The following is a 15,343-nucleotide window of genomic DNA, read 5'->3' as shown; positions in this document are numbered from 1 at the left end:
TATAAGTAGGACACGTTACACCCCGGCTACTTTGAGAAAAACCACTGGGTGCGTTTGTAAATTGCCTCCAATGTGCTCTGGGTCGTTCATATTGTAGGTAACCCATGTCATATATATATATATATATATATATATACACACACAAGGCTACCCACAAACCCTAGCGGTCAAACAGGGAAATGGTTCCAATCGTTTTTCCACCATTTATTTTTTCCATAGGGAATAAGAAACACTTTAAAAAGGGCTGTGTTTTGTGTAGGCTTACCCTGGCGTGATGTTTTGGTAACCGCCTAAATCATTCTTGGACAAGGTGAATTTTATCAATATATGTATTTACTCTCAGATTTGAAAATGTAAATTAGTATCAATGTAGACATCCTGCAAAACTACAAATCCCTGCAAGTCATCTCTAGCTGAAACCTTTGCTAACAGGTATTGTGTCAATTTAGAACTTGCACAAGACAGTTCACAGAATTGTAAATGTATTTATTTTTTGCCAATTTATTCATTACGAAATTTAGTTAACATTAGATAGTTAATCCAGAGATTCTTACCAATTCGGCAGTCTAGTCCAGATCACCATGAATGGCATTTGTAATTCTTTATGATAGCCACATTAGCAGCTAATTAGCATTTCATATTGGGGGTTAAATATAGGCGAATATATGTCACCTTGTCCTAGAGAGATTTACACAATTATCAAAACATCACACCAGGGTAAGCCAACATAAAAAAAACAGTACTTATTTTAGGATTCTAAAATTCACTATGGAAAAAATGAATGATAGAAAAAAGATTGGAACCATTTCCTTCTTTGACTGCTAGGTTTTATGGGTATTATGACTCATACTGTGGTACTCTATACACTCGTATCCACCGTGGACCAGTTCGCATATAAAACATTGTCCATTCAGTCTGCAAAGGCATTGATTTCCTCCTTAACTTGATTTAATAGTGAGTAAAAAAAAAAAAAAATCTCACCAATAAATTAAGAAATCGAGTTAAGGAGGAATATTGAATTAAGGAGGAAATCGACGGCTTTGCTGCCTAAGTGGAGAATGATTGTTTTATGTGCGAATTGGTCCATGAAGGATATGTGTGTAAAGCCAGCTGCATACATTCCCTCCGGACGGTGAAATGAAACGACTCAATATCGCCATCTGCCAGCCTTTGGGAATGTTTAAACTTTCCTACCTAATTTCTTCTTCTTTTTTTATTAAACTTGTTGTGCTCATTGCAATGGTTTACTATTTAATTTCACTAATATACAGGAAACTACCAAAATAAAGGAAACACCAATATTACTCATCTTAATAGGCTGTTGGGCCACCACAAGCCACCAGAACAGCTTCAATGCTCCTTGGCATAGATTCAACAAGTGTCTGGAAAACTATTGGAGGGATCTGACACTATTCTTCCATGAAAAATTCCATAATTGAGTGTTTTGTTGATGGTGGTGGAAAACACTTTCTCGGGCGCTGCTCCAGAATCTCCCATACGCCTTCAATTGGGTGGAGATCTGATGACTGAGACACATACACACACACACACACACCCTTTAAACCCGCTATGCTCCTTTGCGACCCCTCTTTCAAAGTCATTGAGATCTCTTCTAGCCATGGTAGCCAAAATAATAGGCAACTGGGCATTTCTATACACGACCTTAAACTTAATTGAATTGTGAACTGCCTGTGAAGCAGAAGGTAGTGATATTGTGCACCCTACAGACCATTGTGCACCCTACAGACCATTGTGCACCCTACAGACCATTGTGCACCCTACAGACCATTGTGCACCCTACAGACCATTTCTTGATACTGCGTGATCCTCTACAGTACTGATCAAAACAGGCAACAAATGGCAATTATATTATTACACTATTCAGAGCATCATACTGCATTTCCACCACAATACAATAAAACATGTTATCTTATTCACAGGAATTGTCATTGATACTCACTGCTTTAGCACACTCTGCCAAACCAGATGTCTTAGCCGTGTCTGAATCCTGGCTTAGGAAAACCATCAAAAACTCTGAAATCTCCATTGCTAACTATAACGTTTTCCGCCAAGATAGAACTGCCAAAGGGGGTGGTGTTGCAATCTACTGCAAAGATAGCCTGCAGAGTTCTGTCTTACTATCCAGATCTGTACCCAAACAATTTGAGCTTCTACTTCTAAAAATTCACCTTTCCAGAAACAAGTCTCTCACTGTTGCCGCTTGCTATAGACCTCCCTCTGCCCCTAGCAGTGCCCTCGATACTATATGTGAACTGATTGCCCCCCATCTATCTTCTGAGCTCGTGCTACTAGGTGATCTGAACTGGGACATGCTTAACACCCCGGCCATCCTACAAACTAAGCTTGATGCCCTCAATCTCACACAAATTATCAATGAACCTACCAGGTACAACCCCAAATCAGTAAACACGGGCACCCTCATAGATGTCATCCTAACTAATTCGCCCTCCAAATACACCTCTGATGTTTTCAATTAAGATCTCAGGGATCACTGCCTCATTGCCTGCATCCGTAATGGGTCTGCGACCAAACGACCACCCCTAATCACTGTCAAACGCTCCCAGAAACACTTCTGCGAGCAGGCCTTTCTAATCGACCTGGCCGGAGTATCCTGGAATGACATTGACCTCATCCCGTCAGTACATGATGCCTGGCTATTCTTTAAAAGTGTCTTCCTCACCATCTTAAATAAGCATGCCCCTCTCATAGGAATAGATATAGTCCTTGGTTCACGCCAGACCTGTCTGCCCTTGCATTAGCATCGAATAGCCCCCGTGATATGCAACTTTTCAGGGAAGTTAGGAACAAATATACACAGGCAGTTAGAAAAGCTAAGGCAAGCTTTTTCAAACAGAAATTTGCATCCTGTAGTACAAACTCAAAAAAGTTCTGGGACACTGTAAAGTCCATGGAGAATAAGAGCACCCCCTCCCAGCTGCCCACTGCTCTGAGGCTAGGAAACAATGTCACCACCGATAAATCCACTATAATTGAGAGTTTCTCTACGGCTGGCCATGCTTTCCACATGGCTACCCCTACCCCGGTCAACTGCCCGGCACCCTCCACAGCAACCCGCCAAAGCCCCCACCATTTCTCTTTTACCCAAATCCAGATAACCGATGTTCTGAAAGAGCTGCAAAATCTGGACCCCGACAAATCAGCCGGGCTAGACAATCTGGACCCTCTCGTTCTAAAATTATCTGCCGAAATTGTTGCAACCCCTATTACTAGCCTGTTCAACCCCTCTTTCGTATCGTCTGAGATTCCCAAAGATTGGAAAGCTGCTGCGGTCATCCCCCTCTTCAAAGGGGGTGACATTCTAGACCCAAACTGCTACAGAACTATATCTATCCTACCCTGTCTTTCTAAGGTCTTCAAAAGCCAAGTTAACAAACAGATTACTGACCATTTTGAATCCCATCATACCTTCTCCGCTATGCAATCTGGTTTCAGAGCTGGTCATGGGTGCACCTCAGCCACGCTCAAGGTTCTAAACGACATCATAACTGCCATCGATAAGAGACATTACTGTGCAGCCGTATTCATCGACCTGGCCAAGGCTTTCGACTCTGTCAATCACAACATTCTTATTGGCAGACTCGACAGCCTTGGTTTCTCAAATGATTGCCTCACCTGGTTTACCAACTACTTCTCTGATAGAGTTCAGTGTGTCAAATCGGAGGGCCTGTTGTCTGGACCTCTAACAGTCTCTATGGGTGTCCCACAGGGATCAATTCTTGTGCCGACTCTCATTTCTGTCTACATCAATGATGTTGCTCTTGCTGCTGGTGATTCTCTGATCCACCTCTACGCAGACGACACCATTCTGTATACTTCTGACCCCTCCTTGGACACTGTGTTAACTAACCTCCAGACGAGCTTCAATGCCATACAACTCTCCTTCCGTGGCCTCCAACTGCTCTTAAACGCAAGTAAAACTAAATGCATGATTTTCAATCGATAGCTGCCCGCACCTGCTCGCCCGTCCAGCATCACTATTCTGGACGGCTCTGACTTAGAATACGTGGACAACTACAAATACCTGGGTGTCTGGTTAGACTGTAAACTCTCCTTCCAGACTCACATTAAGCATCTCCAATCCAAAATTAAATCTAGAATCGGCTTCTTATATCGCAACAAAGCATCCTTCACTCATGCTGCCAAACATACCCTCGTAAAACTGACCATCCTACCGATCTTTGACTTCGGTGATGTCATCAATAAAATAGCCTCCAACACTCTACTCAACAAACTGGATGCAGTCTATCACAGTGCCATCCGTTGTCACCAAAGCCCCAGACACTACCCACCATTGCGACCTGTACGCTCTTGTTGGTTGGCCCTCGCTTCATACTCGTCGCCAAACCCACTGGCTACAGATTATCTACAAGTCTCTGCTCGGTAAAGCCCTGCCTTATCTCAGCTCACTGGTCACCATAGCAGCACCCACTCATAGCACGCGCTCCAGCAGGTATATCTCACTGGTCACCCCCAAAGCCAATTCCTCCTTTGGTCGTCTTTCCTTCCAGTTCTCTGCTGCCCATGACTGGAATGAATTGCAAAAATCACTGAAGCTGGACACTCACATCTCCCTCACTAGCTTTAAGCACAAGCTGTCAGAGCAGTTTACAGATCTCTGCATCTGTATTTAGATGGGCTGTTTACAGGTAGGCTATCTACCTACCTCAACCCCATACTGGTATTTATTTATTTTGCTCCTTTGCACACCAGTATCTCTACCTGCACATTCATCTTCTGCCGATCTACCATTCAAGTGTTTAACTTACCTCATTTGCACTCACTGTATATAGACTTTTTGTTTTCTTTTGTTCTACTGTATTATTGACTGTATGTTTTGTTTATTCCATGTGTAACTCTGTGTTGTTGTATGTGTCGAATTACTACGCTTTATCTTGGCCAGGTCGCAGTTGCAAATGAGAACTGGTTCTCAACTAGCCTACCTGGTTAAATAAAGGTGTTCTCAACTAGCCTACCTGGTTAAATAAAGGTGTTCTCCACTAGCCTACCTGGTTAAATGAAGGTGTTCTCAACTAGCCTACCTGGTTAAATAAAGGTGTTCTCAACTAGCCTACCTGGTTAAATAAAGGTGTTCTCAACTAGCCTACCTGGTTAAATAAAGGTGTTCTCAACTAGCCTACCTGGTTAAATAAAGGTGTTCTCAACTAGCTTACCTGGTTAAATAAAGGTGGAATAAAAATAAATAAAAAGAATGACAAAGCAATGAGGAGACAACAACACATGGAGAAGAACCTACTTTGTGTTAAATATGGATCTCTTGTTGTGCTCTCTTTTATTTATAATGCATATTTTGATAATAATCCAAATAATATTTCGTACTATGAAAGGATTATGATATTGACCAATAAAATACAACATTCGTTTCCATAAATACAATATTATCATTGGGCTGACCAGGACATGGTGAGTGTACAGGCTAATATTCAAGACAGGCTGTCAGTTGTGTGTAATGAACGTTAGCCTATTACATAAAGTTATTATTATGAACTGAAGTGAATGTACTCTAAACTAATTATATGAAATATTAGCATCCCTTATATTAGCCTACTTGAATAGGTGTTTATCAAGGTTCCATTATTAATATGGATAATGAGGTCTCCTGAGTCACAGTCAGACAGAACTAATTAGCAGACAAAGCTTCACGAGTCCATAATAGTTAGATGTGTTCTGGCTCGAGGGCTGGGAGGGTTAGTAGTTAAAATTGTGTCCTGCAGATGTTTCACGCTAATTAGTCCAGTTCAATGGCTTTACGCATGAGCGGTTGAACTCGTGACGGTCATAAGAATCATTTTCCTCCCCTCATAGTTCTAACCCTTTCTCAAGTCAGAGATTTAAGTTTTTAAAAAGTGAGACTGAGAACTTTGGGAAACAGTGTTGGGAAGCAATTTAGAAGGATCGGACCCTTTCACAATCTAACTATCTACTTTAGGTAAGACAATGTTTCTTTTTGATAACAAAAGGGTTTTGTGCAGACCAAACACTGACAGCCTTGATGCACAGGTCCTTCAGTTATTCTATTCAACTATATCATTTTTAAATTTTTATTATGACACTTTCTAAATGATCAATTGTCTCTGGATTTACAGAGCCTATCACATATATTATGCTTGATGAACTAAGATATGTATCACAATTCAAATCAATATAGTTGTATTAATTGCATTGCTACAACAAAAAAATAACACTACAACAACCTGTCCTTTGATTTTCCTGCCCTCTTGTTGGAAGTGGTCTGAGTGGAAAGTACAATGTTTCTCCCTGACACTATTTTTTTTCTTCAGATTTTACAGTATATGCATAGGCCTACAAAAATCACATAAATGATCTCATCTGATTCGTTAAAAATTGCTTTGAAATGGAGTGTGAAATACATGTGCACATTTCAGGGACAAATGCTGAATCTACCAGTCTCATACTTGACCAATGGTTCACATTATGTAATTAATATTGCTATTAACATGTAATAACCATATCCTGTAGTTTATAGCCCAACGGTATTCCTCAGGTGTAGTCACTGGATGGTCCAAAGAGATGCCTCGCGGTGACTTCAATGTTTATTTTGCAAGCAGAGGAGGACCCCATGTCAGGACCGAAGAGTTAGTGGATATATATATTTTTTTGTACGATGACAATATGACTATTGACTCTATTTAAGGGCAGACCTGATAGAAATTCTGAACTTTATTAGATTTTTTTTAAAGCTTTTGTTTTTTGTTATGCTGCATCTCAATCTTAATTGATCATTTGGTGAAGAAAGTATTATTAATTTAGTGTTTTCTTCTCTTTGTGTGCCACAGGGCAGCAGGCATAGCTCTGTTGGTCTTCATACTTGCAGCCCTTCTCATCCTCGGATGCTGGTATTTTAGGAGGAGATGTGGGTACAACATGATTCGGGTAAGATTAGTCCAGTACTTGCATGGCCAAGGGTGCATATTTCAATAGTCTTAATAATTGGCTTCCTCTCTACTTTCCTGGGTCCTGTGTGGCTCAGTCGGTAGAGCATGGCGCTTGCAACGCCAAGCGTCGTGGGTTCGATTCCCGCTGGGGCCACCCATATGTAAAAGTAGTGGCCCCAGCCGATTTGTAAGTCGCTTTGGACAAAAGCGTCTGCTAAATGGGATATATTATTATATTATTATTTATTCCTTAATCTGTGGTGATCTGAAGAGAATAGGCTTAGGCTTTCACCTGGATAGTTATTTCCGAAGATTCTATGTCTATGATTCTCAGTTAAGATAAAGGAGGATACAAAGAGGGATAGCTGCATTGATGTACATCAACTTGGCAATGGGTTTAGGGGAGCTCCCACCACACTGGTTCCTTTAGATCCCAGTGAACATAAGTAAAAATGTTTTTTTAATGTCTTTTCAACCAAAAAGACAATGTTTTCATGTGTTTTGCTCATAGGTTTTCGACAGGGCCTGTTCCTCTGTTGTTTTCTTTTCCTCTCGTGTTATTCTCCCCACAGAGCCCAAGATCAGGGTCCCTGCCAGGATTCAGTGGAGGACAGTTCAACGAGGGAGGAGCCACAGCAGAAAACAAGATGGGCCTCAGTGACCTCCGACCTTTGGTAAAACACTGGATGTACTGGGGGGGCAGTAACGGTGGTCAGGGCCCGCATTAATAAAGCATCTCAGAGTAGGACTGCGGCACTAGGATCAGTTTTTGCCTAGTAGATCATACTGAATAAGATTACATGGACAGAGGGGCCCTGATCCTAGATCAGCACTCATCTAAGGCGCTTTATGAATATGGGCCCAGAGCTCTCTTTTTTCAGAGTATTTGATACGTTTTATTGAATGAAGGTGTTTTTGTGAGGTTTAAATCTCTATACAAACTTAAGAGAAGTGAGGAGAGAATGTGTTTATGCCAAAGTAGTGGTGGAACCGATCCCATGATGCAGACATGGGCAGTTATACGCTGGAAGGCAAGGGTGTGACCAACCCCAGGCCATAATCGTTCTCTTGTCATAGGATACTGCATTCCTCTGACTATACAGACAACAACACAACCATGAAGGAAGGATCTATTGTTCAACTCTCCATTACTCTTCTGAGAAGGAAAGGGCAACAAAGCTAAAGGTCATGTGAGCTGCCCGATGCAATATGTCTTGTGGTGGTTCAGTCTGAGATTATGTCACCGGACCAATCAGCAGGGGATTATGATCCGGAATTCATTGGGGTGTTATGAAGAGGAGGTTTGGATCAGAGTGGTGGGGGAGGGTGGGTGGTGTGTGTGATATTCTACTGGAAAAGGTTAACCTTTCTTTGTTCAGAGGAAAACATTTTGACTTGAGGGCTTTTTCCACGACTGAGACGAGCCAAGCTGGACTGAGCTGTCCGATGCATCCATCATAGTTGCTGAAATCATCCCGAAAAGGACGATGTGTAAAGAAAATAAGAACATATTCAGAGACTGCAGTTGAAAACTAGCCAACTGGCTAAAACTGTCATTTTTGCAGTAATGTTGACTACTGTGCACTGTACCTGTAAAACTAAATGTCATAACGTAAGCGAGCTCAGTTTGGTTTGGCGCAATTAGTGTGAAAATGGAAATAGTATTTCAATCATCAGAGAGTGGCTTATCCTGCTTGTTTTCTAAATGGTGTGTGTTTGACTTGATGTGTTTCAGGTTCCCAATGCCCCTCCTGCATATGAGACGATATCACCAGGACCCCTACCTCCTCCCTACTCCCCCTAATAACAACAGTCCTCTGTGGATAACCAAAAAGATGAAAACTATGAACTTAATGTGTTGTCTTATTTAAACTCTATATCAATGAAGAAAAAGCTTTTGATGAAAATACTATTAGCAGTCTATATTTACAATTACACAATTTACCATATTTTACTCGTGTTTTTTGTTTACATGTGTATTTCTCCAAAACTTGTTTTGTGTGTGTTAAGGGAATATTTATCAATGATGACTAATTATGTATTCATTTCAATCAGGACTGACTAGCCCAAATGCTATTGTGTACTGTACATGTATGAATTTTCTGTCTTGCTCCCATTCCCAATTGTATATTATATAGTCATGAGTTTAGAACAATGCCTTGATACAAATGAATGAACTATCTCCAGATGGCAGGGACGGACTATCTCTAGACTGTCTAGAATGCTTATCTACACTGACTGACCTTGGCTTTAGGCGAGGAGGGAAGGCTCGAGAACTCTAGGGCCTCTCTACCGGTGTCAAGAAGAGATAGAACATTTAGAAAACGCTGATGTCATTTTCAGTTTATAACCTGTGGTAAAATGTGTATGTACCCAGCTGTTACCTGACTTTTAAGACCGGGGCTCTGTCCATTCTTATAAACTAAGGGTCTTACAAACCTCTTAATGCATTGACAGAGTGTCTAATTTTGATTGGGAAATAAAACAGAGGAATTTAGAATTCCTTCAACAATTGGTCCTTCGAAGCCGGGATCTAAAAATCCGTCCCTGCCATCTGGAGGTCGTACGCCGGAAAAAACGTGCACGTTAATAAAAAATAAAAAAAGACCTGACCTCTGGATTGAGGTTAAAACAGGGCCGGTGTGTGAACCCAGATGAAAGGGAGGTGACAGATCCAAACGAACACTGCTTTTCCCAGTCGGCAGCAGGTCAGTAGCCTTTATTCTCGAATTTGGGAGGGATTATTTAGGATATTTATTGATTAAAATGTTATAAAGTAGTTGAATTTGATCAATAATACGTGCTTGAATATTCTGAACAAATACAATGGGTTTCTACTTTGGGTTTTAACCAAAATCGATAGGAAGGAAACAGGTATGAAATTGACCTGTGGTAAGGTGCACAACCATAAATAAACTAGAGCTTTATAAATCCTGGTTTTGGAAGCCAGAAGGTTATTAAGGAGAGATATAGTACGCATTGGAGAATTAGGACGCTTGTTCCGTACAAATAGGATAGCCATTAATTCAAAAAACATACCTAAATAAAGTTTGAACCTGAGTAGTCTATCTGTACCCTGCTGAAAGAAATTCATATCAAAGGATGAGGTTAACTTAGTCTAGAGTAGTGAGATATGAGACATTAACGTTGAAAGTCCCACAAATAATATCCTATGGGTGAAATGTGATGTCCGATCAAAAGTCTTCTATGGACGCGGTTCACAGGAAGGAAAATACATAAAGATTATTTTTAAAGAGACACACACATAGACAGAAAATGACTAAAAGTAACTAAGTAACGGTAAATTACAAATTCATATAAAGACACGCACATATAATTTAAAATTAAATATAGTAAGGCATAGATAAGTGATTAAATACCATAGCTACTAGTAACGGTAAGGATTAAGAATGGGTGGAAATGCCTCAAAAGAAGCCCCGGAACTAACGGGAGACGAGCGTTATATGGAACATAGAGACAAGAGAAACATTGATTTCGGTCTAAGATGGAGAAAGAAATACGATTTTGATGGCTGTCTAAATGTAGAAAAGCTGGAATCACTTATAAAACAGATACATAAGGAATGTGGAAATAATGTGAAAAAGCAAAATAAACAGGGGTTATACACAGCCGGAGTTTGGATTTCGGAAGCAAAAAAGAGATTTGGACGCGCAGGAAAAAAGGTTAAATCTGACAAGACTCGAGAGGCGCTGCCCTCCGCTCCCGCAGATGAAAAAGTTAACCAATTGGGTGGGCGTGAGGGTAACAAACTATATCTTCCTCGATTATACCAACAATACAGAGATAATCCAGTCGACGAAATAGTGGTTATAAGAATACGGCTGCAGGAGCTTCCTGATACGTAGACATCCGTAACAGGGGCAAGAGGTTTTTTTTTCTTTTTCTTGAGGAACTAACAGATGTGAACGTGAGTCTCTGAGTAATTTTGCCGTCTGAAGCATTATAGTAGTGAGTTTTCGTATAGTTTGTTTTTAGCTGATAACAGTGGTTTGTTTATTTGTTTACTGGTTATGGCCAATTTAAGGGTTTGATTTAACTTAGTTAAACATTGTGTTCTGGCGTGTTTATGTAGGATTCTTTGTTCCGGGACGGATGGGAGTTACCTAAAATAAGTAAATTAAAGGAGCCATGGGAGAATGCGAATGCATATTTATTAAATATCTGGGATTAAATTACGGATTTCTTACACTGAGAAATGTACGACATTTGCGGCAGAGGGAAAAAAGTAATACATTGGATAATAATGTTATCAAGTTTAATTGTATCTAAGGGTAGCATGTTCATTTAAGTAAACATATACGTAGACAATGTTTAAAACTTATGATTAATGATTTGAGTCAAAGGGGAATTATAATTAGGTTTTAGTTATAGTTCACTTTTGAGTTTCTGAATCGAAGTAGCATAGTGAATGCTAGTTAAGCGTGTTGTGTCTCACTTTTAGAAGCGTCCTGGGATTATAATCTTGGGGAGAGTGGAGGAGAGAGCGGCCATAAACGACCAAATTGAAAAAGGTCTGGAAGTCTTGATTATCCATTAAGGTTTGCAAATATATACACATAAAACAATTGTTCGAACTATTTGTTTTAGTGCAAAGGTATTTTAAAGAGGCACACTCACATATAGAACCTTATGAGTTTTTATTTTATGGGTTTTAATTACACAGGTGATTATTTTTATTTTAAGGATAAAGGGTTCTTTAATATGTCTAATATTGTATGGAACATGACAAAAAAAGGGTGGTATGACCTTTTGACCTTATCGTGGCTATCTTTTGGGGTCTGATCAGCCCCGGGGGAGAGCCATTTGTATAATGAATGGTGGTCAGTTGGGTTACTAATTTTAAGGTAAATTAGTTATAATGGAGTGTTAGTTTGGGGTTTTAGAATTATTGTTTGAATCACTGAAGCTGATTTACAATATTAGCTGTGAAGTTTTTGAATTGGCTATTATGGATTTGATATTACAACAGAAAATAGTTCTATTTATCATTGAGAATAAATAGGGGTGATAAATTACTGTAGATAAGGTATTCCATGTTATTGTCAGATAGAATACTGAGGATCCCTGAAGTAAAGAGCTTGTAAAGTGTAGGAAGGATTTCGATATGGTTAGCATTTGTTCAGGCTCTGGTTAACCATTAGGAGGTCTTTTAAATATTATTAAATTTGACACGAATATAGGACATCTGTGGTGATTTAGGATTATTGTAAGGATTAAGATAGATTGAGTAAGGAAATGTAAGGACTTTAGAGATGGCTACTTATAGACATGCTTTTTCTAAAATCAATGATTTTAGATAGTCAAACAGTGAGACGCTTAGTGGCATTTTGAGAGATAGGAAAGGAATTACTGTTTAAATCGGTAAATATATATATTTAAGAACATATATAAATAGCACAGATACTTCTTAAACTAGATAAGCCACTGGACAGAGAATTGATACAGGATTGGGATGAATGGATGCCCAAGGGAGAATTGGACATACGTGATAATGTCAGAAAATAAGGATCATTTACTAATCCTACCGAAGTCATTATTTAGGGTATATAAGGTTGTTACCTGGGCAGAGCCAGGTATCAAAAGGGGGAGGGGGGGGTAAGTTAGTGGCCTATTGGATAAGAAACTAATAATAAAAAATAAATAAAAACATTTTTAGCTAACAATTAGGCATATAAGTTAAAGATATAATCAGATAAAACATATGAGAAACTGTTTGTTAACCAAGCCTGTATGTCCAGGATTTTATGCATTACAGGTGAACTACAGGTGAAGTCACTCAATCCAGTCCCAGAGGCTTGTTGGGGGGACCATACCAAGGACTCCTGGTGACAGCTAGCTGAAAGAGCTACCCGGATTCATATCGCACGGCGGGAGGGTAAACAGTGTTCGAGAGGAGAACTGGAATTAACAGAATTCCGGGGGCCATCTCTCGAATGAAGTAACCCTCCCTGTCTTTTCATCCCTGTTTTTGTTCATAGAAGTGAAGATGTGTCTGGCTCTTGCTAAGTGATGTGTTCTCGGGGAGAGGGTGGGGCTTCACATGGAAGCTGTTCGTCTGAGCTGTTTTATCGTGGGTGACATATTCCTGATACAGCACGTCCTACTTGAGTATGCGGAGAGTGGTAATTTGACCCATGGTTTAGACGATGAGGATTTTGTTCCAAAATAAGCATAAGAGATCCCTAGATCTGGGTAGACAGGAAGTTAGAGTTGAGGTTGGAAAGGATCTCTCAATGGAGATTTATGTAGATCAAAATGGAGTCTCTAACTACATGGCAGTCTAGAACTCTGAGCCATTAAGGCATATATAGGTGCAGGTCCCCAAATTGATCGTGGACACAGGTCATAGCTCATTTGGAGAGAGGGGGCTATATGAATCCACTCACCCAGTATGGAAGGAGGTGGAGTATAGTGAAGGTGAGAGTTTTTGATTGTAATCCGGAGAGAGGGATGCATTGCATAAAGTTAGGCCTAACCCTTTAAACAGAAATGAAGGAGGATCTAGGGTTGTGGTATGATGGATATGACCAGGTCTTGGTCGACACCCTAGTACGGTTCTGAGTAGAGGAGTTTAAGCCGGTATGGTAAAGCTGTTCATGAAAGCAGGAATGCCAGATAATGGGCAGGGCTGACATCTGGTGGTTGTGTGGGGGAATGATTTTATGGGCAGGATTATGTGTCATTGTTAATTTGGGAATGCCTATTCGCACTCATTTAACACCGAGACATGAAGTTTAGCCAATTGGGGGAAAGAGCTACTCCATCCGGGTCTCTTATTGACAAAGTATACATTGATAACATTGGGGTTCCACGGACGTGGACTGGATTAATTATATTTATTATAATCAACAGCGCTTTAACAATTACACCAGAGATGCTATTAAAGGTTTTGCAGAACAGACTGAAGCAACCAGCTGGATGGCTTGGCAGAATAGAATGGCATTAGATATGTTAATGGCTGAAAAGGGAGAAGTATGCGTGATTATCAGGACCATGTTTGTGCTTACATCCCAAATAACACAGCTCCGGACGAATCAGTGCCCGAAGCCTCAGCTGGTTTGACCACCCTGGCTCACGGTTTGGCAGAAAACTCTGGGGTGGATACTTCTCTGACTAATTGGGTTTTATAGTATGTTCGGAAAATGGAGAAAAAAATATTATGATCACTGTATTATGGGCTCCATTCACCTGTGTGACTGTTTAGTTTTAGGGGGCTGATGTCTAAATCCCTGTGTATGAGGCCTTATTTCCAGGACTCTGGAGAAATCGATGACACAACAGATGGTGCGGTTTGGGCCGATTCCAGGTTCTGACCCGTGGAGGACTGAATGCATGTCTACAGAACAAGTGGACGAATCTGGATCTTTAATTTGTGGGGAATTTATATTTGATGAGACCATTTTTGATGTTAAGGGAGGCTAGGTTGTATCCCATCTCAATATTAGACTGTTTTTTTATGAAGATTGTAACGAAAATCCTGATAAGAAGAGTTATGATTCTGATGTAGGCCTGAGAAACAATTATGGCGAATGCAAGTGTTGGGTTATGTTTAGGTGATGTTTTGATGACAAGAAATATCTCTAATAAAGATAGAAATGGGCTTTTTAATATTACAATATAACTACAATGTGTGATTGAATGTATAATATTTAATCAAAAGGGTGGATATGTTAAGGGAATTTTTTATCAATGATGACTAATTATGTATACATTTCAATCAGGACTGACTAGTCCAAATGCTATTGTGTACTGTACATGTATGCATTTTCTCTCTTGCTCCCATTCCCAATTGTATATAATATAGTCATGAGTTTAGAACAATGCCTTGGTACAAATGAATTAACTATCTCCAGATGGCAGGGACGGACTATCTCTAGACTGTCTAGAATGCTTATCTACACTGACTGACCTTGGCTTTAGGCGAGGAGGGAAGGCTCGAGAACTATAGGGCCTCTCTACCGGTGTCATGAAGAGATGGAACATTTAGAAAACGCTGACGTCATTTTCAGTTTATAACCTGTGGTAAAATGTGTATGTACCCAGTACTCTCTTGAATTAAACGCTGTTACCTGACTTTTAAGACCGGGGCTCTGTCTATTCTTATAAATTAAGGGTCTTACAAACCTCTTAATGCATTGACAGAGTGTCTAATTTTGATTGGGAAATAAAACAGAGGAATTTAGAATTCCTTCAACAGTGTGTTATGTGTTCCTCAAGGTTAGCAAAAAAGACCCTTCTATCAATACTTGAATAACAGTATATTAATCGATTACAACAAAGTCGTACTTAGGAAATTGCTTGTTCATTTAAGATAACCAACGTAAAAAAAAAGATGTATATCTGCAATTGAGAATCCATAGTAATTT

General features: G+C 39.9%; 1 protein-coding gene across 2 annotated transcripts; it reads left to right on the top strand.

The window, feature by feature from the left end:
- Positions 1 to 5,868: 5,868 nt before the first annotated feature.
- On the top strand, positions 5,869 to 8,905 carry LOC135548122 (melanoma antigen recognized by T-cells 1-like). Of its 2 annotated transcripts, none has more exons than XM_064977413.1 (5): positions 5,869 to 5,989; positions 6,566 to 6,656; positions 6,858 to 6,954; positions 7,529 to 7,630; positions 8,692 to 8,905. In XM_064977413.1, the coding sequence occupies exons 2-5, from the start codon at positions 6,592 to 6,594 to the stop codon at positions 8,758 to 8,760; spliced, it is 333 nt and encodes a 110-aa protein (XP_064833485.1). In that variant the 5' UTR covers positions 5,869 to 5,989; positions 6,566 to 6,591; the 3' UTR covers positions 8,761 to 8,905. The 2 variants fall into 2 exon arrangements, with proteins under 2 accessions (XP_064833485.1, XP_064833484.1); XM_064977412.1 differs by having other exon boundaries at positions 6,541 to 6,656.
- The last annotated feature ends 6,438 nt before the right edge of the window (positions 8,906 to 15,343 follow it).

The sequence above is a fragment of the Oncorhynchus masou genome, chromosome 11 (assembly GCF_036934945.1).
Source record: "Oncorhynchus masou masou isolate Uvic2021 chromosome 11, UVic_Omas_1.1, whole genome shotgun sequence".
Classification (NCBI taxonomy): domain Eukaryota; kingdom Metazoa; phylum Chordata; class Actinopteri; order Salmoniformes; family Salmonidae; genus Oncorhynchus; species Oncorhynchus masou.
Note: the sequence above shows the minus strand (reverse complement) of the source record. Positions and strands in the feature narration are given on the sequence as shown.

What these genes read in the sequence shown, in the direction of transcription:
- LOC135548122 (XM_064977413.1), top strand. Translation starts at nt 6,592, where the DNA reads ATGCCTCGCGGTGACTTCAATGTTTATTTTGCAAGCAGAGGAGGACCC. An exon ending in CCCCATGTCAGGACCGAAGA is followed by an intron (nt 6,657 to 6,857) that starts GTTAGTGGATAT and finishes TGTGTGCCACAG; the next exon opens with GGCAGCAGGCATAGCTCTGT. An exon ending in TCAGTGACCTCCGACCTTTG is followed by an intron (nt 7,631 to 8,691) that starts GTAAAACACTGG and finishes GATGTGTTTCAG; the next exon opens with GTTCCCAATGCCCCTCCTGC.